This window comes from Pectinophora gossypiella, unplaced genomic scaffold (assembly GCF_024362695.1).
Source record: "Pectinophora gossypiella unplaced genomic scaffold, ilPecGoss1.1 Pgos_33, whole genome shotgun sequence".
Taxonomy (NCBI): domain Eukaryota; kingdom Metazoa; phylum Arthropoda; class Insecta; order Lepidoptera; family Gelechiidae; genus Pectinophora; species Pectinophora gossypiella.
This window is the reverse complement of record NW_026063243.1, coordinates 938,771-964,067: the sequence shown is the minus strand read 5'-3', so window position 1 is coordinate 964,067 and position 25,297 is coordinate 938,771. Positions and strand designations below refer to the sequence as shown.

The 25,297-nt window shown below is 35.1% G+C and overlaps 1 protein-coding gene and 1 long non-coding RNA gene across 7 annotated transcripts; one reads left to right on the top strand and one right to left on the bottom strand.

Moving 5' to 3' along the window:
• On the bottom strand, positions 1-21,081 carry LOC126380984 (uncharacterized). 6 transcript variants are annotated; one of them, XR_007568609.1, is made up of 10 exons: positions 21,040-21,054; positions 14,541-14,573; positions 1,782-1,909; positions 1,563-1,697; positions 1,333-1,470; positions 1,130-1,248; positions 895-1,029; positions 680-806; positions 445-578; positions 1-328 (listed from the first exon to the last, which is right to left on the bottom strand). XR_007568609.1 is itself a non-coding variant. In XM_050030560.1 (3 exons), the coding sequence occupies exons 1-3, from the start codon at positions 1,692-1,694 to the stop codon at positions 1,210-1,212; spliced, it is 309 nt and encodes a 102-aa protein (XP_049886517.1). In that variant the 5' UTR covers positions 1,695-1,697; the 3' UTR covers positions 1,095-1,209. The 6 variants fall into 6 exon arrangements, 1 of the variants encoding a protein (XP_049886517.1); XR_007568610.1 differs by lacking the exon at positions 14,541-14,573 and having other exon boundaries at positions 5-328; positions 21,040-21,081; XR_007568608.1 differs by lacking the exons at positions 14,541-14,573; positions 21,040-21,054 and having other exon boundaries at positions 14-328; positions 1,782-1,955.
• Positions 21,082-21,101: 20 nt separating this feature from the next.
• Positions 21,102-22,751, top strand: LOC126380988 (uncharacterized). The gene is made up of 3 exons (XR_007568614.1): positions 21,102-21,314; positions 21,388-21,617; positions 21,838-22,751. It is a non-coding gene; the product is annotated as an uncharacterized LOC126380988 (long non-coding RNA).
• The last annotated feature ends 2,546 nt before the right edge of the window (positions 22,752-25,297 follow it).

Sequence of the window (25,297 nt, the reverse complement as noted above, 5' to 3'; positions counted from 1 at the left end):
CTGCTAAAGCAGCTTCGCGGGCGTTGTACGTGGATTGACGTTTTCGTATAGTTTGTTTCGCATCACAGATTTGTAATAACTATTAAGACAGACACAAAAAGAAATAAAAAAAATGTGTAGGATATTGTTGGTTTATTTTATGTTATCAAAAAATAAAAATATAAAATTATATTCTCTCTCTCTCCCTTGCATTGTTCCCATATGGTGGTGGGGTCTTTTTTCCGAGTCTTTTCCTTCCACTTCGCTCTGTTGGATGTATCGTCTGCGGAAACATTGCAGGAACAAAGATCTTCTTTGATGACATCTGCTTCTTTGCCTTCTGTATTTCCTGTTAAAAATAAAATAATATTAATTTATTTATAATAACGTATAGATATAATATCCTTTTCTTAGTCGATAGCGATACGTTTTTGCCAAAGTGGTCGTGGTCGTCATGTAACGTACCTAAATTCTTGTCACTATTGATTGCTGGCTGTCACACTGCTGCATTCATTGAAGAAGCTACCGACATCAGGCTTGGTTGATATAATACTATTGTATTAATAATCTCCTACGCAGTTCTTTGCCTTCTGCATTTCCTATAAATAAAATATATATTAAATATTATATAATAATTTCTTTTCCTTGGTCGATAGCGATACGTCTTTGCCAAAATAGTCGTGGTCGTCATGTAACGTACCTCGATATCTTGTAACTTTTGATTGCTGGCTGTCACACTGCTGCGTGCATTGAAGGACTTCAGGCTTGGTCGATTTTATTCCATTGCAATCATAATCTCCTACACAGTTTATTACACTCTGCATTTCCTGTGAATAAAATATATATTACATTTTTTTTCCTTAGTCTATAGCGATACGTTTATGCCAAAGTGGTCGTGATCGTCATGTAACGTACCTCGACATCTTGTTACTTTTGATTGCTGGCTGTCACACTGCTGCATTCTTTGAATGAGCGGCCAACATCAGGCTTGGTTTATATAATACTATTGTATTAATGATCTCCTATGCAGTTTTTTGCCTTCTGCATTTCCTGTAAATAAAATATATAATTTATTTTCCTTAGTCGATAGCGATACGTTTTTGCTAAAATAGTCGTGGTCGTCATGAAACGTAGCTCGATATCTTGTTACTTTTGATTGCTGGCTGTCACACTGCTACATTCATTGAAGGAGCTGGCAACATCAGGTTTGGTTTATATAATACTTTTGTATTAATGATCTCCTACGCAGTTTTTTGCCTTCTGCATTTCCTGTAAATAAAATATATAATTTATTTTCCTTAGTCGATAGCGATACGTTTTTGCTAAAATAGTCGTGGTCGTCATGAAACGTACCTCGATATCTTCTTGTAACTTTTGATTGTTGGCTGTCACACTGCTGCATTCATTGAAGGGGCTGCTGACTTCAGGCTTGGTCGATTTTATTCTATTGCAATCATGAACTCCTACACAGTTTATTGCCATCTGCATTTCCTGTAAATAAAATATATATATATATATATATATTTCCTTAGTCTATAGCGATACGTTTTTGCCAAAATAGTCGTGGTCGTCCTGAAACGTACCTCGATATGTTGTAACTTTTGATTGCTGGCTGTCACACTGCTGCATTCATTGAAGGGGCTGCTGACTTCAGGCTTGGTCGATTTTATTCTATTGCCATCATGAACTCCTACACAGTTTTTTGCCTTCTGCATTTCCTGTAAATAAAATATATAATTTATTTTCCTTAGTCTATAGCGATACGTTTTTGCCAAAGTGGTCGTGATCGTCATTTAACGTACCTCGATATCTTGTTACTTTTGATTGCTAGCTGTCACACTGCTGCATTCATTGAAATAGCGGCCAACATCAGGCTTGGTAGTACTATTGTATTAAAATCTCCTACGCAGTTTTTAGCATTGTGCATTTCCTGTTAAAAAAAATAATAATGTTAATTTATATAATTATATTCACTTTTATTTATAAATATATACATATATATATTAGGTGATTTCCAAACTACCCAGGAGGTACACCCAGTAGCTCGCTTTTTTTCATGTGGTTCCCCCGCTAATCGAGGCCGCATCCACCTACTTATATGAGAAGTAGGTTCTATCTAATGAGTTAGCAATAGTCATTCAATAAGCAGAGAAATGTGAAAGAAAAAGCAATTTTTAACTAAGGAATTTAAAATAAAAAGCAATTTTCAGCAATTAGCATGCAATAAGCAAAGCAATTACTCAGTAATTGTCAAACATAAGCGAGTTGTATAATTTAAAGATATTATTGACAATAACAAACACGTACCGAGTTTGTTAATACTTACATTGAGTTATCATCGCTAAGTTGACCAAATTATTAGTACAGGTTATCACATTCACTAAATGAAAATATGTGTTTTTATCAATTGTAACAATGCTTGCATGACCTAACCAACCGTTGGTGTTGTGGACGCCAATCTTCAAGAGACAAGTGGACGGGTGTGAGGAAAACTGGCAAGATGAACACGTCGGTGTGGGTGCGACTGGTGCACGAGAGAGAAGTGGAGCTAGTTGGCAGATGGAATTAGGCATCACTCTCTTGCTTCAGTTAAGTTCCACTCAGATCAGGTGGGTTGTCGCATGGATGAACATCGCATGGGTTGGAGTAATTCGGAGTAGAACTGTCCATGTTGTTCCCTTCATCGTAGGCACTTCAGTGGACTGTGGATCGATCAACAATAGTTACGTGAGTTGGCTGTCAAACCGATATGACGTGCCAGCCGAATCTAGCGACCAGGTATGCAGGGGATGGAGGTATCCTGTGGAGTAATCATATCAGCAAAGGTGAAAATGTCGATTGGGAGTGAAATGGAGGGAGAAGGAGAGCTGCAGTCAGCGGTCACGATCTTGCTGTAGATAGACTACATGCTCAGTTTACGTGTAGTTGTAACTGTTCGAAGTTAATTGAAAACGATCGATATGCAAATTCCTGTTTAATGAAACAAGTAATAAATGAACAGGCAGGTGTTTTTTCGGTATTTATTGATTAGCAGTGGTATGATGAATTCTTGGATACTGATGAATGCTAATAAGTTAAGTATTTAAAACAAAATCACATTCAGAAGCATTAAAAACACATTAAATTAAAGAACGAAATAATACCATATGAAATATTATTTAATATAATATAAAGGATGGAAAGAAGAAATGACAAGAATGCTATTTAGCGTGACATGGCTCTAACCACATCCACTGGAAAACATAAAACAATATAAAACCTAAGTTTTAGTTTAGCTCATACACAATATTATGTTTTTTGAGGAACCGTCTCATGCGAAACAGTGTTCTATTGAAAAGTATTGTAAGAAGAAATGCAAAGAACACCATTTAGCGTGACATAGCTCTAACCAGATCCACTGGAAAACATAAAACCATGTAAAACCCTAAGTTTTAGTTTAGCTCATACACGATATTATGTTTTTTGAGGAACCGTCTCATGCGAAACAGTGTTCTATTGAAAAGTATTGTAAGAAGAAATGCAAAGAACACCATTTAGCGTGACATAGCTCTAACCAGATCCACTGGAAAACATAAAACCATGTAAAACCCTAAGTTTTAGTTTAGCTCATACACGATATTATGTTTTTTGAGGAACCGTTTCATGCGAAACAGTGTTCTATTGAAAAGTATTGTAAGAAGAAATGCAAAGAACACCATTTAGCGTGACATAGCTCTAACCAGATCCACTGGAAAACATAACACCATATAAAACCTAAGTTTTAGTTTAGCTCATACACGATATTATGTTTTTTGAGGAACCGTCTCATGCGAAACAGTGTTCTATTGAAAAGTATTGTAAGAAGAAATGCAAAGAACACCATTTAGCGTGACATAGCTCTAACCAGATCCACTGGAAAACATAAAACCATATAAAACCTAAGTTTTTGTTTAGCTCATACACGATATTATGTTTTTTGAGGAACCGTCTCATGCGAAACAATGTTCTATTGAAAAGTATTGTAAGAAGAAATGCAAAGAACACCATTTAGCGTGACATAGCTCTAACCAGATCCACTGGAAAACATAAAACCATGTAAAACCCTATGTTTTAGTTTAGCTCATACACGATATTATGTTTTTTGAGGAACCGTCTCATGCGAAACAGTGTTCTATTGAAAAGTATTGTAAGAAGAAATGCAAAGAACACCATTTAGCGTGACATAGCTCTAACCAGATCCACTGGAAAACATAAAACCATATAAAACCTAAGTTTTTGTTTAGCTCATACACGATATTATGTTTTTTGAGGAACCGTCTCATGCGAAACAATGTTCTATTGAAAAGTATTGTAAGAAGAAATGCAAAGAACACCATTTAGCGTGACATAGCTCTAACCAGATCCACTGGAAAACATAAAACCATATAAAACCTAAGTATTTGTTTAGCTCATACACGATATTATGTTTTTTGAGGAACCGTCTCATGCGAAACAATGTTCTATTGAAAAGTATTGTAAGAAGAAATGCAAAGAACACCATTTAGCGTGACATAGCTCTAACCAGATCCACTGGAAAACATAAAACCATATAAAACCTAAGTATTTGTTTAGCTCATACACGATATTATGTTTTTTGAGGAACCGTCTCATGCGAAACAATGTTCCATTGAAAAGTATTGTAAGAAGAAATGCAAAGAACACCATTTAGCGTGACATAGCTCTAACCAGATCCACTGGAAAACATAAAACCATGTAAAACCCTAAGTTTTAGTTTAGCTCATACACGATATTATGTTTTTTGAGGAACCGTCTCATGCGAAACAGTGTTCTATTGAAAAGTATTGTAAGAAGAAATGCAAAGAACACCATTTAGCGTGACATAGCTCTAACCAGATCCACTGGAAAACATAAAACCATGTAAAACCCTAAGTTTTAGTTTAGCTCATACACGATATTATGTTTTTTGAGGAACCGTTTCATGCGAAACAGTGTTCTATTGAAAAGTATTGTAAGAAGAAATGCAAAGAACACCATTTAGCGTGACATAGCTCTAACCAGATCCACTGGAAAACATAAAACCATATAAAACCTAAGTTTTTGTTTAGCTCATACACGATATTATGTTTTTTGAGGAACCGTCTCATGCGAAACAATGTTCTATTGAAAAGTATTGTAAGAAGAAATGCAAAGAACACCATTTAGCGTGACATAGCTCTAACCAGATCCACTGGAAAACATAAAACCATATAAAACCTAAGTATTTGTTTAGCTCATACACGATATTATATTTTTTGAGGAACCGTCTCATGCGAAACAATGTTCTATTGAAAAGTATTGTAAGAAGAAATGCAAAGAACACCATTTAGCGTGACATAGCTCTAACCAGATCCACTGGAAAACATAAAACCATATAAAACCTAAGTATTTGTTTAGCTCATACACGATATTATGTTTTTTGAGGAACCGTCTCATGCGAAACAATGTTCCATTGAAAAGTATTGTAAGAAGAAATGCAAAGAACACCATTTAGCGTGACATAGCTCTAACCAGATCCACTGGAAAACATAAAACCATATAAAACCTAAGTTTTTGTTTAGCTCATACACGATATTATGTTTTTTGAGGAACCGTCTCATGCGAAACAGTGTTCTATTGAAAAGTATTGTAAGAAGAAATGCAAAGAACACCATTTAGCGTGACATAGCTCTAACCAGATCCACTGGAAAACATAAAACCATGTAAAACCCTAAGTTTTAGTTTAGCTCATACACGATATTATGTTTTTTGAGGAACCGTCTCATGCGAAACAGTGTTCTATTGAAAAGTATTGTAAGAAGAAATGCAAAGAACACCATTTAGCGTGACATAGCTCTAACCAGATCCACTGGAAAACATAAAACCATGTAAAACCCTAAGTTTTAGTTTAGCTCATACACGATATTATGTTTTTTGAGGAACCGTTTCATGCGAAACAGTGTTCTATTGAAAAGTATTGTAAGAAGAAATGCAAAGAACACCATTTAGCGTGACATAGCTCTAACCAGATCCACTGGAAAACATAAAACCATATAAAACCTAAGTTTTAGTTTAGCTCATACACGATATTATGTTTTTTGAGGAACCGTCTCATGCGAAACAGTGTTCTATTGAAAAGTATTGTAAGAAGAAATGCAAAGAACACAATTTAGCGTGACATAGCTCTAACCAGATCCACTGGAAAACATAAAACCATGTAATCCCTAAGTTTTTATTCTGCACTTACTATTTATATTATATTATCATTGTTATATTCATGGTAAGTTGGATTTACTGTAGGTGTATGCAAATTAATAACAAGCATAGTTGTTTGTTATTTGCGTCATTATAAGTAAATAAATAACGAATGTAGACTTAAAAAATAAAACGTAGGTAGTTTAATTCATATGTGTTGACTGAACACATATGAATTAAACTATATGCAGTTACTTTCATTTCTAATAACATTTGGTGTATTTGGTAACATTTAAAACTAAACAATTTTACCAGAATATATAAAATATGACTCGATTTCTATTTTTTTAACTAAAGGTGTTTTCTTTTACCTTTCAATTTTTAAGTAATTTTTTTTGTTTTAGCCATATTTGATTTGAAAATTTGAATATCAAAGTTTCACGTTGTTAGGTAGTGCTTTCTTCTCCAATTATTGTTTTTCCAAGTAGTAGGTATTTTCTAGCAATTTCACTTTATTTAGCCTGTATACATGTATTAATTACTTTATGTATGTTTTTGTATCGATGAGTGATCATTCTTCTGTCAATACTGGTGAGACCCGCTTGTGGGAGGCCAGAAATTGACATGATCAAATTTGTTTTTGAATTTGCTTAGAATGGTATAGAACATTCATTGTTGATTTTAGGCTTAATTATTTTTACATACACCATTAAAGGTAAAGCATGGTCGTACTTAATATCCTCCTGCGGCTTAGGTTTTCAAACACAATAGCGAAACAATGGGATTTGGTTTAAGGACTTTTTTCATGTTTAGCCCATCTGACAGTCGTCGTATTTACCCATGTTTATGAATGAAAAAATTGTTCGTCACTGCCGGATACAGGTAATTATTGACCTATTTTATTCCACAACACAATAAATAATGTTCTAAATAACACTTTTCATTTATATATTTGTACACACAAATCTGTGCAATTGATGACGCGTCTTTGCTGACACAATGACGATGACGATTCATACACCATTGAATGCTAATGTATAATATTATACTGTACTGATTCGACGTACCATAACACATATTCTTTATTCTGTCCGTTCCATTACAGGACACGCGAGTTGTATTATGTAGCGTTTATGTGTACTCATTAATCGATTTCCAGCTTAGCATTTGTTTAAGTTTTTGAATCTTTCTTCGAGCAGTCATTTGTAGTAATGTTATTTCTTAAAGTTTCCTTGATGATGAGTAAACAGGCATCCGGGTAAACAGGCTTTCTTCCTTATATTTATTATTTAAGGCGTATATTTTTTTGTTTGTTTACTTAATTGTAACTTAAGTTACTAATATACGCTAGTATAAAAAATTCTTTAGTACAATTTTAATGGAACTTATATTTATTTTACAAATCAATATAATTTGCAAATGTTAAAGACATTAAAATGTATACACTACACATTATACAAATTTAATCGGTTATAAAAACTTATTATTCATTATACATTTATTTTCCTGAATTAATGCATGAAAATATCAAGTCGTTTGTGTTATAAAATAGCTAATCCAACTTACCATGAATATCGTATTTTTTTTATTATTTTAGTAAATATATTTTGCTTACTGCTTAGTGAATGATAAAAAAATAAGTGACTAAAATGACAAAGATAAATTTTACTTAATGTAAGTTAGGTATTGAGTAAAATGCTTTTTAATGATGATTTGTTTAAATATACTCGTAGAAGTATAATTACTGCATAACTTATTGCTTTAAGTTGAGAAAGTAGCACTTAAGAGAAAAATGTATCAATAAACAACATTGGTGTCTTCATCGAAATATTTTAGTATTAATGTATTGTTTATATACGCACTTAAATTTGGTAACAATATTATTTGTAAAGCGTTAGCGTTATAAAGTAAAAAATGAACATCAATAAATCATACGTTTGCTTACAAAAAACAAACAGTTTTAGCGCTTAAACACTGAAACAGAATTCTTTTCAAATAACTTCGAACAATTACCACTTTAATACACCTAAACTAAACATTGTCCATGTACAGCGAGATCCTGAATACTGATTACAGTTTCCGTACTCCCTCCTTTCCAGTCCTAAGCGACATTCAAACCTTCACTGACACGATCATTCCACAGGATACGTCCATCCCTTGTATCCCAGATCGCAAGAATCGGCTAGTACGGCATAGCAGCTTGACAGCTAAAACTCACGCAACCATTGTTGATCGACCTACAAAATCCACCGAAAATGCCTACGACGATGGGAACGACACCGACAGTTCTACTCCGGATCATTCCAACCTGCGACATTCATCCATATGACAGCTTACTTGATCTGAGTGGAACTCAGCTAAAGCAATCGAGTGATACCTGCCTCCATCTTCCAGCCAGCTCCACTTCACTCCCATGCACCGGTCGCACCCGCAGCCAAGTGTTCATCCTGCCAGTTCCCTTCACGCCCGTTCTCTCGTCCCCTAAAGATGAGCCTCCACAGCGTTAACGGCTGGGAAGGGCATGTACACATTGCCAATTGATTAACACACATTTTAATTCAGTGATTGTGACTAATAAAATAGTAAACCTAGCTTTGAAATTCAATGTAACCATCATCAAATCGAGTGCAAGCTTGTTAAAGTCAGTTCTATCGTTAAATTATACGAAAAGAAGAAAAAACAAGATAGAATGAATATAAATAATAATAAATAATTCGCAATATACGATAATTTCAGCACATGATTTAACCGATCTAAAAAAACCCAATAAGCTTAATAACAGAGATGAACTGTTCAGTCTTTTCAAGAAGTGCCACCCTAAATAAAGTTATGTTAAACTTAAAAGTTCTGATATGATAACGTTATTCGAGAAAGGTTGGTCATTTTCGATTCGGTGCCTGGGTAGTAGTACTTTTATGTCACGTCTTTCGCGAACGCGACCTAAAGCTACATACAGTTGACCGTGACTAAACATGTCAGATCTAAGATCGACCCCAACGCGACTAATCGTTTGACCCTGGCTCTTGTGAATTGTCATTGCATAACACACCTGCAATGGGAATTGACGGCGACACATCTCGTAAGGGCTGTTATGTTCTATAGGCGCTTTAAAAAGAATTCGAGGGATCAAATAATCTCCTAGTTCACCTTGTTTCCGAACTTTAATAATATATGGAGATGTCTCAACAACTATTACTTTGGTGCCATTTACTAAGCCGTCCGCGAAACTAAGATTACGCGTGATTACACAAACACATTCTAATTTTAACTGTAAGTCGAAATCTGGAACACCTTGTGGTCGAAGTGTATGTAAAAATTCGGGACTAAAATATACTTGATCAGCGTTGTCGCTTAAAATTTTGTCTATGGCATAAAAATGTAATACTTCACCTGGTAGTTTATCTAAAATAACGGCATTAATTTCTCTAACTGCATCGTTACGAGTGCATAGAATTGCTCTGAAGGAGCATACGCCTGGCTCAGTAAGAGTAACTTCTGGGAATACAAAATCAATTAAATCTTCTAATTCAGTAACATAATCAATAGATTCAAGTTGAACTAATTGCAAATCATTATTATTTGTTTCTAACCTTAGAGTAGGTAATAAATTTGAACCCAGTTTTAAAAGAAATTCTGCATACTGTGCGTCATCCTTACATCTCTGTGAAGTTACCAAACTAAATTTTTTCAATTGTTTCCAAATAGGAGAAGTTTTTAGTGACGCGTTTAAAATATCAAAATTCGTTCGTGCTTCTGGGACTACAGGAGGAATTTGACGAAAATCTCCTGCAAAAATAATTATTTTAGAACCAAAAATTTTGTCTGACCTCATCAAATCCTGCAATGATCTATTTAATAAATTTATAAGGTATTTATGAGCCATCGGCGCTTCATCATACACAATGAGATTAGAATTGTAAATCAATTCAGCTCTTTGAGTACCATTTGAGATGTTCCAGTATCCGCTATCATCTAATAGATGTAAAGGAAATCTAAACAAGGAATGAGCCGTCATTCCGTTTGTGTAATTCTGAGCAGCAATTGCAGACGATGCACAGGTTAAAACTATACCTTTAAGGTTACCGCGGATATATGCAGTTATGACCTTCAATAAAAGCGTTTTTCCGGTGCCGGCGGGGCCATCGATAAAAATCGCACAGTTGTTGGATTCTCGGTAAACACTATCTACGCAAAGCTTTTCCACGTAATCGAATACGGCACGTTGATCGGGGGATAACTGTGGCAACCACTCTTCTACGTATGATTTCAAACTATCTAAATCATATTCAGTGCGTTCCCTATCCAATTCCGTTGACCTGTAAATTACTTCTGGCAAACCTTGTTCTACTAAAGAAGTTCCGTGTCTACGTAGCATTCTATCTATTTGAATGAGGCACATGTTAAACGCGTTTTCTTCGTCATCTGGCACCCTGTAAAGGAAATCTTCGGCCAATTGACGTTTATACGTGTTCCACAGTGACGCCACTGAGGCACCAGTAACAGCCAACGTTACAAAAAAGCTACGAAGTCGTGGTCCGGTTAAAAAAGTGGAAGCTTCTTCCATAGCCCGTTCATATTCGACTGAGTCGTCCGCAAGTCCTACGAATTTGGCAGCTTCTTGAAAAGTTGTGCAATTTGGACCTCCAATTTGAAGTAAATCCGCGAAACTACGACAAGGGTAAACACTTAAAAGAAGTCTTAAAAAGAACTGTTCACCTCTGTTCGGCGCGACCCAAAATAGACGCGCGACGAGCTCACCCCGCATTCTCCGCGTTATAAATTTGCCGTTTTGCATTTGCACCGCCTGAACTGTCTTTAAACATGGATCTTTCGCATGAATGTTATAATTTTCAAAAAAGTCTAAGTAGGATACCCGATCAAACTCCTCAGTTAAAGGCCTACTGAAATAGTCTAAAAGATCTGAACCTGCATTATTAACTGCCTCGTTCGCGTGGCCAGGCTTAAAAAATACCGAATTTTGATCGGGCAAATGTACTGTTAACATTTTTACCGTAGGGTTCCTAGCTACAATATCAAATTCGAGAACACGCCACGCTGCTTCGCTAGAACTAATATATCGCTTAGTGACATATTGTTCGATTTCATCCTCACGATGTTCTTCATCAACAACGGCAATACGGGCTTCATCAGGTCCTTTTGTCATATATTTAAATAAATACTTAATTATAGCACGCTGTGTGGACACTTCTAAATTTATGTGAGCATCATATTTTAGGAGAAGAGCAGGATTATAAGGAACGACCCACAAATCATTAACTATTACGTCTCTGCCGCGATATTTAATAATCGCCTGATTTTTACTATTGCGACGTAAATGTATAAAACCTCTATCGTCACTGAAGGTGACTGGTGTTTCTTTTTTTGGAAAATATTTTAAACAGTTTTTTTTCTCACTATTCCAACACGGCAAATTAGTTCGGTAAGGAGGGCCGCATGGACCGTGTATCATGTGATCCATGACAACTTTGTATAATAAAGTTTGTGCTGGATCGGGTATGGTAGCTCGAACAAACTTATCAATATCCAGACTTTCTACTGGTCCACCACCTTCCACTCTAAAAGCAATATGCGCGTGTGGTAGTCCTCTTTTTTGGAACTCTATAACATGCATTATATAAACAATTTTTCCGAACCATTTACCCGATTTTAAATCTTTTAATAACTCTCCGAGTTTTAAGTTGAAAACTCGAGCACATGTAAGGGGGTCTTTTGATCGACCTGATAATGTTGAATTTTTTATTTCAGGCCAGTTGGGGTTACAAGTTAAAGTTAAAAAATATGATGGTGGACCTAACCTGTTTACCATTGCTATAGCATCCAGGTATTTCTTTTTCATGTATCGTGGACCCCCTGTGAATGAGCTAGGTAAATAAATTTTACCAGGTTCTACTCCACCTTCTCTAAAATAAACTCGTCATTAATTAATTCTTGGAGTGGAGCTACTCTTAGCCTGTTTTGTTGTTTTGTTTGGCTATTTTTCAAAAACCGCAAGCGTTCTTCTAAAACTCTACAAAACATATCGACTAACCACTCTTCAGATAAACGACCAAATATGCTAAATCGCGATTCTGATAAAAGTAAACAACGGACATATTTAACCTGATTAAGCTTATTGCCGTTATTACCTCTCATATCAGGATGCCAACCCGTATTTCCATGAGGATATAAGAGAGGATACTGGAAAGTCTCATATAAGGAATCCATTATATCTATTGTTCGAGGCCTACCGTCTGCTATCTTTTTAACTACAATACAGCGTCGAGTAAATTCTTCGCGGTCTGTACTAATAATTGCGGCAATTTCTTGACCAATAGGTTGATCTCCGAGGATGTTACCGTGAGTCGCACGAGTAGTTTTTTCAAACTTCAAGAAAGCTTCTGATGATACCTCTAAACTTAACCTTTTAAAACATTTTATGTATGGATTAACTGTGTGCATGAACCCTGTAATCATTCGAACTACCGTCTTATCTAAATTTAATTCGCCAGCTAAACTCTCTCTCTCGCTACTGTCATTTATGTAAAAATTAATATTATTAGGACTTTCATTGTAAGACAAATCAAAGATACGGTGGTAAATACGTCCTTGAATTTTTAGAAAAGATATACCTTCTGGATGATGGTAACCGTGGGAAACACCTAATGCCGAAAATGCAAAAATATTATTGTAAGCGCGTGGTCTATTTATAAAAGCAGGATTTGTATAAAATTCTTCGTTTAATGGGAGAAAATTCTGAACGTTATATTCTCCTGAATGACAACACCATTGCCGACGAGATTTCTCTTCTTCGAACAATGGAGCATTACATCTTGGACATCTATATGTTAGCTCAGACAGAAGCGACGTATTTTTTAAATTATATAATCGAATAGTACCGAGTTCATGCCCCTGTTTTTCACCTATTAAATTTTTTGAATATCTCAGCGGTGTTTCTATGTTACGACTATTTTCTGTATATCTTTGTGCTGCTTTTTTGTTAATTTCGGGGTGGAGCTCGTAATAACGTTGAACGGCCGCGCGATGAATGTCTGGGTTGTTCTCGTTATAACGTTGAACAGCCGCGCGATGAACGTCTGGGTTGTTCTCGTTATAACGTTGAACGGCCGCGCGATGAACGTCTGGGTTGTTCTCGTTATAACGTTGAACGGCCGCGCGATGAACGTCTGGGTTGTTCTCGTTATAACGTTGAACGGCCTCGCGGTTAATGTCTGGATTACGTTCGTTGTACCGTTGAACGGCCTCGCGGTGAATATCTGGATTGCGTTCGCTATACTGTTGAACTGCCTTGCGATTAACAGCGGGGTTTTTCGTTGTGTATTTCCTGACAGCTTCGCGATGCGCGTTTTCTTTACTTGGTTTCGGTCCGCGTTTCTGTTTTTTGGGTCGGCCACCTTTATTTTTAACGCATTGGCTTTCGTCTTGATTACTGATTCTTTCTAATAGGACAACTGGTTTTAAAATTGTCAGTTTTATATCACTTGTAGTGTCATATACATCTACCGGATATGAATCAACTTCCAATTTACTAATATCAAAATTTTGCACAGAGGTTTTAAGCGGGGCCAGGGTTGATTGATAGTTCATCAAAATCGAATCTAAAGTTTGATTCTCATTCAGTAATGGTGATGATATTAAATCTACTAAAATGGATTGTGACGTTTCGGAACTAACCTGCGTTTCGTTTTGCCATATAAGGTCGTCATTTAATACTCTTAATCGAGTTAATGAGTATTCGGATCCGTCGTAAACTTCATTCGCGAGCAAAAGTTTGGCTAGCGCTTCGGTTGAATTACATTTAAAAAAACGTGCTACGTAAGGACCATCCTCTGGCTTACCCGTTCCTATATTAATGTTGTTGCTGTTAACTGCATGGCTGTTAAAGAAATAATATTCACCATTAAACCGCCAAAAACTAAAAGTATAACCCTGACCCGTAAACAATATGCTATCGGTACTGTCGTTGTGATTTGAATTGTTCACATTATACGCGAATTGCGAATCGACAGTATAGTCATTAGTATTAAAAAACACTCTATTGTCCAGTATATTCTTTAACGTTAATAAACCTATGTCTTTATTCGCGGGAGTTGTAGGATACGTATTAGAAATGATCCAGTTGTCCTCCATACTAACTATACGTGCGACGTTATCCCCGACGCGAAGCTCATTGGGTAATTCATCTGGCATAAAATAACTGACACCCCTCTGAAGTAGATATTTTAACTGCATGTAAAGTGTATCCCCCATTTTTAAAATTTTATCAATTTCGGCAGTAGTGAAAGATGCGCGATTATGGAACACAGAATAAATTGAAGCGCATGCTGAGATAACCGTACATTGCGAATTATTACCTTCATACATATCGGAGCCTTGGTGTGTTAGACCTAAGGATTCAGTAAATTTTAGATATTAATTTATTTAATAGATAAGGTAATACACCCTATTATTGACACACCTACTGACTATTAAGAAAAAAAAATAAGAACATTTTGATATATTCCTTGCATTTTGATATATTCGGTGCCGAAAAATGATTAGACCGTACCAATCATTTAAGGTTCTAATAATTAGGCAGTTTACCCTACATAAGTACTTAAATTAAAATATCAATTATTAATATTATCATTCTCCAACAATCTATTTTTTAATGAAACAATTATTCACCTATATTATTATAGGGAATGCAATAATTATTATATGAGAATTAAGTTACCTACCTAATATAAAAAAAAACTACGCATACATATAAAATTTCAATCGGATCAATAAACCTAGGTAGGTATTTTTTTTAATAAGTAGTTAAAATGGCATTCGTTTAAGCACTTTCACACAGTGCCGCCAGCTCGTGCCGCACAAAGACGCCGCCGATAATCATTTCAGTCGCTACGGTCATGTAGAGCACACATTGTGGTTGAACATCAAAGGTCGATGAATTAAGTCGACAACATTGCCATCGTAGCTGTGGCTGAAGTGAAAAAAATACGAGGCGCCGACTTTACAATATAGAAAATGGCTAAGCAACTTTCTCGAAAAAACACATACTTAAGATTACGCCTATTTTCCGTTGGGATCGGCCACGCAATTCCACTTACCACGATCCTGACACATCACTTTCGCTTCTACCACTCTTATCAAAGTACACTCATTTATGCATGCTCGCCGGTTCCCAGTACTCTTGACCGTGGCTTTTCTTTAAACATCCTGAAATTAATCGAGGTATGTACCACCTAGGCCATCCACTTCGGATTTTACCACTTACATCCGTATAATAAATCTTGGCCTTGTCCAACCTATCTAAGGGTCCTTTTGGCAATTCTCTTCACTACATTTTCTTTTACAACAGTCCCTTAACACACTATGTTATGATTCAAAGTTATCCCACATATACTCCTCAACGTTCTCATTAGTAACCTTTTGACAGTTTTAATAAAATATTAAGCAATTAATTACATCATTATAACATAAATATTTAATTCAGGTACCTACCTAATAAAATGACTAAGACCAATGACATCGAGAGGGTGACGTACGGGTATACAAACATTCAACTCAATTGATGTAACGCAACGCAAACCCTCGTTATAAAATATTTAGAAGACATGTCGATTTATTACACTGCACTTTACTTAAATAAAGGATTATACAGTCTGTTCTCTGCCTACCCCAATGGAAAATAGGCGAGATATTATGTATGTACGCAATGCAGCACTCTATAGACGGAATATTTCGAAAATTTAATATAAAATAACAGGAAAACGTAATACCAGTTTTTGTTCTTCTTTTGATCTTGTTGCATCATAGTGTGAGATTATTTCAGACTAATACACGTGAAGTAGGTATGTATATTTGTCAAAAATTTAAAAAAAACCAGGCAAGTGCGATTTGGACTCGCGCACCGAAGGTTCCGTCCGCAGAAAAGGTTAGTAAAAGAAAATTCTGATGGCGAAATTCAAGTATCTAGATATAAGACGATCGAGTTGAACTTCACTTAAGCTATAGGCATCAAATAAAGAATAATACTACGTTAGAATGGTCTGTCTCGCTCGTACTTATGCGTTAGACGTGTATCTACGTATGATACGTATACATACTTACATACACAGATTTTTCCTTTACTAACCTTTTCTGTGGACGGAACTTTAGGTACATATACACATAAAATATCGTATAACATAGTATATATACCTACCTACATTATATTTTTACTGTATCAGGGTTGTGGAGGTATGGTATTTTTTAGACACTCATTGTATTCGGCGTTTTCCATATCTTTAGATAGCTGTAAAGTAATAAACAAAATAATTATAAAGTTGTTACTTTATTTTGCTTATTACTTTATAGCTGTCACAAAAAGTAATTTCAAAAATAAAACGGACTTCAAAATCTGTCAAATAAAAAGTAAGAAATAATATTTAGTTGAATACATTAGAATCTAAATTTTGAAATTACTTTTTATTTGTATAAACTCGAGTGTCCCTAATAATACCCCAGTGACCATCATTACCAAAACACTGAAATATTATAAAATGTTTTATAATTTGTTTAATGTATGTAGTGTCCGACACACCCTTGACCGTTTTCCAATTTTCTTTAATTTACTCTCAAACCATTAGTAGGTATCCATACTTACTTATGCTCTAAGCCTCTATTAGTATAGTCGAAACACAAGGTTCCTAATTTTTAACTGTTTTTCAACAATAAGTTGGAAATTACTAAGCCTAATTTTGATGAAACTTGCATTCTTTCCTATGTTGGACGATACTTAATAAACAAACATTGCAATTTGATTTGTAGTTTCTACGAAATGCATAGACAAACATACAGGCATATATATGGATTAACACACATTACAACATATGGGTCAAATTGATAATCTTTTTTTTGAAGTCGGTTGAATTAGATTAGTTTCCTTCAGTCCCCACCACATGGTCATCAAGATATATAACCATATTCCTAACCATATTCAAAATATAAACAAACCTACATACACCCTTTGATAGTAATTTAAATAAGTTTATTGTAGACAAATGTTATTATAGCATTCAAACTTTTTTTTTTTCAGATAAACTAAATACTTCAAAGCTTCGATATCTCTATATCTATATACTTACTTAATAACTTGTTTGATATAATTTTGTTATTATAAATAGCTGTATTAGTATATAATTAAGTAGGTAACTTTATAATAATTTTGTTACCTAGTTACTTATTTCTATAATTCTTAGTTAGATAGTTAATATCTTATAATATTATTATAAGATTGGTTATAGTTTTATTTAACTATCTGTAGTAACTTGACATTTTTGATAAAATATGCTACTTCTTCTACACATAAAACAGACATACCTACTTATTTAGTTGGCTTTTTCACGATTTTAGAGAAAGGTTTAACTTTTCACACAGAATATTAAGTGGTATTAGTATAGCATAGAATAAGTAATAATACTATGGTCATAGGTTAACTTTTGTGTGTATTATAGGTAATTTGTTACAGACCTACTTATTACGGGTCATTTAATGAGTGATGTTACTGTTATGCTACAACATGGGTTGCTGTCAAACCAGAATCACACTCAGATTGTTATAATTCAAAAAGGATTCAATCGTATTATTATTATCTATAGTGTTATGATCTCATCTAAATTTATCATAGGTTAACTAACTTATTTCATATACCTACCAACATACTTACATAATCTAAAAAAATATTAATAGTAATTAATTATCGCCTATTCTAGTCACACAGCATAAGTAGGGACAATGCAATTGATTTAAGTAGGTAGGTACCTAATGCCTGTTATTAAGTAAAGTTTTTTCCATGACTGATGTCAAGCGGCTATTTTATCATCATAAAATCACTCGATCGTTTGGTAAACTGGAATTGAGCTCGTTAAAATCTAAATACTTACCGGCACCGATGCAGGTTGCAGCAGGCTCGTCGTCGACGCGACGGCGACGCATTGTAGAGCACGATGGAATTTCGACGCTTGAACGCTTCATCTGTAAACAAACCACTTCTGTACTATTTGTGTTTATCTAATAGATAATAAAATAAGAATTATAGCTTTTAAATAGGTAGGTTGGTTACTTACCTTTAATTTTTTTCACTTTCATTATGTGAAAAAGAGAAAATCGGTACAGAAAGTTAAAGATATTACAATTGTAATAATTATGTTTATATGGCTAACTTTTTTACGATAAGGTACTAACCTTATCATATACCTAAATATTTATAAATAATTGTTAAATTATTAATAACAAAATCGACTTACCTTTGGAAATCTTGAAATACAAGTGAAAAAACGCAACGCTTGTCACTTTTTCGCGCCAACGGTTTGGGTACGAATTTACTTTTTTTTTCATGAGACTAACAAACAGTGTTGCCATGTCCAGGCCCTTCCAAATCGCCGAAAATTTGTCGTAAAGTAGCCTAAATTCGCCTAAGTTTTTTTTGTGATGTAGCCCAAAATCGCCTAAAGAAAATAAAGGTGGTCTAAAACTGTGATTATTTTCAATTTATTTTTCAATGAAGGACCTTTCAGGTCACGTTCCCAAAAAAATATAGATGGCGTTGTCAAACTCCAACGTAATTATGAGGGACTTTCCACGCAACCCCCTTCCCCAATATGAATACGGATGGCGCTGTACAGATTTCCCTTCGGTTACCTTCTAATTTCATGAATAACAGACATAATGTTTCTTTTATCTTTGTTTTTATGTATAAATAATGACCCTTGTTGTTATTATTACACCCAGGCACACCACATCTTCTATCCATTATTATTCTGATCAAAATAAAGAGAAGCAATATCATTTTTACACGTATCTGATTCAGATATCAAATATAGCCTGATGTTTCTTTTTTTTTAATAGAAATTGGGTACTTTACTTGGTTAAAGATAAATTGTAAATTCTAATCTACAAATAAACGCCAGTCTAAGACGATCAATCTCATTTAATTTTTGACTTATTATCGATTTTTATTCATGAGTACCTACTAAGTTTGACCGCTTTTATTAATGACGTTACAGTTTGTATTTCCATTTCCAAAGAAACTCCAAAGAAAACGTTCGGTTTGAAAGTTCGGAAAAGGTATCTCATTTGACTACTTAGTTGTCAAGTAGCCAATCCTGCAATGCTAAAGGTCAAGCCTTAGAGAAAAATAAACAGGAATAACAGAGAGAGAAGAATTAATACCCGATACGGTATCCATTGACAATATATTTATGAACCAGAGTTACAGAAAATAATAATTACAAAAGCCTTTCTCTAATCATACAATACATTGATGTAAGGTAAATTTCCCGCTAAAAACATTTTTGATATGTCAAATGTCTTCGTGTGCGATGCGATTATTTCAGCGTAGGTGAAAATAGCCTAACATAGCCATTTTTTTTCCAAAGTAGCCTAATTGGCGACCGGTCGCCATTTAAAATTTTTAGTCCCCCGACACCCTTCGAAGTAGCCTAAATGGCGAAAAATCGCCTAATCTGGCAGCACTGCTAACAAAGAAATTTTGGCAAAGCAGAATCAAACAGCCAATATCGAAAAATATTGAGGTACTTATTTACTTCACTTGGTCGCATACATGTCAATAGAATTAATAAATAAGCAATATAAAATCTAATTGCTTTTTGTCACTTCAGTACCATTTTACTTTTTTAAATAAGCAACAAAGATTGAGTATTTTCATTCATTTTTCCGTGGGTTTTTGGCGGGAAAGTTGCTTAATACATTTAATACAAAATGAAGAAGTAATCGAAAAATATTCATTTAAGTGTTATCATATCGGAAAAAATATATAAATATAAAATATAAATAAACATTCAATAAACAAAGCATAGACATAGAATTTCCTATCTCTATGAAACAAAGTGGTACTATCTATTTTCACTTCACGTCCCAAGAAGCCGCTTCATAACTTGAAAATTTATGCGGACTTTTTTGAGTTAATTCGTATCTTTTTTTTTTGACGTTACTTATTGTAGATTTGCCGCAGATGGCATTAACTACTTGGCCGGACAAATGGGGAGCGCTGAAGGCTCTCACCCGATACAACGTTTAAGACAACAGGCCTGAGGGTGCACAGTTGGGCGCGAACCTCGGCTCAGGGCGTCGTCTGAGAGGAAAAATATTTGAAAGAATTAATCGACCCTAGTGGGTCGATAGCGATAAGCGCTGAATGAGGGAAATCGTCGACCATGATGGCGGGGTCGGTATCGGGGTCCTGAAGTGTTTGGTGTCGCGAGCTGATTGGCTGCCTCTATGGCTAGAGTAAAGAGTTAATTCGTATCACAAACCTAAAGGTCTATGTAACCAGGCCAAAAATTTCCAAAAAGAAAAAAAGATGAGGCTATAATTATGACATAATGGCCCCGATTCCTGCAGACACCTCCTAATTTTACTTTAAGTTATACCTGTCATTTTCTTATCCGCCAAAAAGGAAAGGGACGGATAATTTTCAGCTCTTAATTTAAGGAAGAATGAGTAAATGAATGAATGACGCGGGCGAATCAAAAAGGTATCTTCCTGGTATGCAAACCGTTTGACGTGTGCTGTCAACTTAATTCTGTCGGGTTATTAGTCAATGCAAAATTTTTATAGGGTTGTTTTTGATTTGTGCTTAAAATTGATGTGTGTTCCATAAATTTTATGCTTGTCGATTACCCGTCCCTTTCCTTTTCGACGGATAAGAAAATGACAGATATAACTTAAAATAAAATTAGATGGTGTATACCGGAATTAGCACCAATACATTTGTGTGTAACCTGTGGATTCCATTGCCTACCGATTTGAAAATATGAAAATACGTTTATTGTTTTTAACCAATTTTTAACGAATTTAATGTACCTAATATAGTATTTGGCTGTATGGGTTATGTTTCCTTTGCCTGTCCTATGGACAAAATAACAAAAAAAACTAAACATGGTCTTATGGTCTCGTTGCCGAGAAGTTCTCTTGATAATTTCTGCTACCTACTTTGTTAGAATTTGTAGCTTACAAGTTCATCGAGTAGTGCGAGAGCGTCGACATTCTACTGTAAAAACTTCCAGAGCCATTGTGTGTTTTGGATAGAGCCGATATGATAAAAAGTTTGTGGATAATGTTCGTTGATAAATTGCAATGTAAGTAACATACAAACAAATGTGCACTGTTATTATATATGACACTGTTATTATAATACTTATTTATTTATAGGTGTTAATGCTGATCGACTTTGTCATACTAACTCATAATCATACTAAGAGATGCAAGCAACAATAACAAGTTTCCTGAAGAATGTTCCAGTCGTACAGTTGGAAACAATTATGTCTGTATAAGTTGTGGAATATCTTTGGAAAGGCACTCACGAAGATAAAATCACAGGCCACGGGCTTATGGAAAGAAGTGAAGAGTGCTATTATATAGAAAAACAATCTCCGAGATAGGTATTAAAGTATTAAGTATTTTAATTTATGTTGTACATAAAAAAAATATGTGTTTCAATCATAATTGTTATAAGGCAATCCTTAATAATTATTAAAACATTGTTCTAATTTTAATTTATTGTTGGCAATGTTTCAATTCCATTCCTACACATTAAATAATATTGATACAATCGGGCATATTGTGCAATATACTATTAAAAACATTCATGTTTGCTTTCAGATGCCTGATGGTTGCCCATGTATGTGTTGTTTGCACGATGAGCTCACCTCAAAAGCATTAATATCTAGTGAACATAAAAGCTGTGTTAGGTGTGTTGTTGCAATGTATATAGTTCTATTTATTAACCCCCGACGCAAAAACAACGGGGTGTTATAAGTTTGACGTGTCTGTATGTGTGTAAATGTGTATGTGTCTGTCTGTGGCATCGTAGCTCCCAAACGGATGATGCAATTTTAATACGGTTTTTTTTTGTTTGTAAGTTATATTAGTCGAGAGTGTTCTTAGCTATGTTTAGTAGAAATCGGTTCAGGTCTTCAAGGTCATCATGATGTTTGTTAAGTGTGATAGGAATGTTACACACTCAGTTTGCTTGCAAGTATAGGTATGTGGGATAAGTTATTTTTTACTTTTTATAGGGTTTTTAATTTTTTCACCTTTTTTCATAATAATTGAGTACTAACAATGAGTTTATATCACTTTATAATTATAATTAAATCATTAAATAGATAAAAACCTAACTGTGTATATTTTAATGTTATTGTTAAGTTTATTCTCTACCTACTTACCTTATGTTACCATATTAAGTCTGTTCAAAAATCATAAATAGGTATTTGTTCTTCTTCTATCATGTGGGTTGTGAAGTGGATGACCAACCTCATCAACCAGGATTATTGCTGAGCCGCCAATGTCGTTTGATCAGCCAGCCATGTCCTAACTGAACCAGGGATCACAAAGAAATTTTTGTGTTTTGTTCCCACCGGGACTTGAACCTGGGACCTCTGGAATGTCAGCCACTGGACCACATAGGCCAAGAGTACATGGTTAAGTTGCTGTTTTATTTCAACTATTTAATTAAATGTAGGAATATTTTGTATGAGTATGAATTATATAATAAAACAAATTATTTCTAAAAATATATCTTTCATTGTTTTTAATAAAATTGTTTCTTTTTAAAATTATTTTGAAAAATAAAAATAGTAATCACGTCGTTTAGCACCATTTCAACTGATAGGATCTCACAATCAATGTTTTTTGTGGTATCAAAATTGTTAGTTGTATTTACCTACTGGCATTTAATTTATGACCTCTTGGGACCAGATTTTCACATCAAACATCATTTGGTGGTCTTTATTGGTCTAAATGCAAGACAAATATAATTACAAGATCTAAATGTACCAATGAGGGATTTTCCAGGCTACGTCCCCAAAAAAAATAGATGGCGCAGATGTGCGATCGTTTAAATATGCCTATATACCCTTGCCATTACATTTGAATAATATTTATTTACGCGAGCAATGAGAAAATAGGTATTAATCATGTTTAATCTGGACAGCGCCATCTGTATTTTTTTTGAGAACCTAGCCTGGAAAGTCCTCCATTAGCTTTTTCATAAAATAAGAGTAATGTGTGTTATTGGTGATGATTCCAGTACACACTAAGTTTATTTGAAGTACCTGTCATTATATTATCAGCTGACGGGTAAACGACAGGCTTAAAATTTATGGAATAGGTTCACAAGAATTTTAGGCAGAAATTAAAAAACCCCAGCAAAAGTTGACAGCACACATGTCACCGGCGATAGAATTAGACCAAGATTTAAATAGGTCCCGTGAAAAAAGAATAGTTTCAGATGCGATAGTTTTGCCGGAGCGTAGTGTGTCTTCGTGATGAGGAGCAGTTTTCGAAGACCGGGAAGTATTTCCATACTCTACAGACGTTCCGATCACACCTCCCATACATCATATTTAGCCCCGAGGCATTTTCTATATAAGGGAAATTTTGTATGGCGGCCATCTTGTTTTTCCGCCAATTTGATTTTTGTCACCAGCGATTGAATTTGACCAAGATTTAAATATGTTATGCGAAATAAAAATTGTTCCAGGTTTTATAGTTTTGCCAGGCCGTAGGGTGTCTCCCTTATGCGGAGCAATTTTTCAAGATCGAGCAGTATTGAAATACTCAACATGACGATCCGATCACATCCCTATACATCATTTTTACCCCCGAGGCATTTTCAGGAAAAACGAAAAATTTGTATGGCGGCCATCTTGATTTTCCGCCATTTTGTTTTTTTTCACCGGCGATTAAATTTGATCAAGATTTACGTAGGTAAAGTTGAAAAAAAATGTTCCGAGAGCGATAGTTTTGCCAGGCCGTAGGTTGTCTCCCTGATGCGGAGCAGTTTTTGAAGGTCGGGAAGTATTTCCATACTTAACATGACATTTTGATCACATCCCTCATACATCATATTCACCCCCGAGGCATTTTCGAGAAAAACGAAAATTTTGTATGGCGGCCATCTTAATTTTCCACCATTTTGTTTTTTTTTTACCGGCGATAAAATTTGACCAAGATTTAAATAGGTTTTGTGAAAAAAATATTGCTCCAGGTTTTATAGTTTTGCCAGGCCGTAGGGTGTCTCCCTGATGCGGAGCAGTTTTTCAAGATCGAGCAGTATTGAAATACTCAACATGACGATCCGATTACATCCCTATACATCATTTTTACCCTTGAGGCATTTTCAGGAAAAACGAAAAATTTATATGGCGGCCATCTTGAATTTCCGCCATTTTGATTTTTTTTCAACGGCAATTAAATTTGACCAAGATTTTAAAAGGCTTGGTGGAAAAAATGATGTTCTAGGTGCGATAGTTTGGCCAGGCCGTAGGGTGTCTCCCTGATGCGGAGCAGATTTGAAGATAGAGAAGTGTCTCCATACTCAACAAGACACTCCGATTACACTCCCATACACAATTTTTACCCCTGAGACATTTTCCGGAAAAACAAAATTTTGTATGGCGGCCATCTTGCTTTTCCGCCATTTTGATTTTTTTTCACTCACGATAGAATTTGACCAAGATTTAAATAGGTTCTGTAAAAAAATAATCGTTCCAGGTAAGATAGTTTTGCCAGGCCGTAGGGTGTCTCCCTGATGCGGAGCAGTTTTCCAGGATCTGGAAGTTTTCCCATACTCACCGGAAGGTCCCGATCACACCCCCCATACATCATTTTCACCCCCCGACACTCCTTCTGGGAGAACAACCCTGTCAGTGAGTCAGTGAGTCAGTCAGTCAGTCAGTGGGTTTGCAGCTATATATAATATAATAACTAGATGTCGCGTGGTTCGCTCGCAGCAAGCTGCTCGCGTGTCCTGTATTAGTTCGAAGCTTTTTCCCGCCATTTTTTACCACGATAGAATTTGATCAAGACTAAAATAGGTCTCGTGAAATCAAAAAAGTTCTAGGTGCTATAGTTTTGCCAGCCCGTAGGGTGTCTCCCTGATGCGGAGCAGTTTTCCAAGATGACGTTCTGATCATCAATTTTACCTCTGAGACATTTTCTGGAAAAACAAAAATTTGTATGGCGGCCATCTTGTTTATCGGCCATTTTGTTTTTTTTTCACCAGGGATCAAATTTGACCAAGAATTAAATAGGTTTCGTGAAAACAAAAATGGTCTAG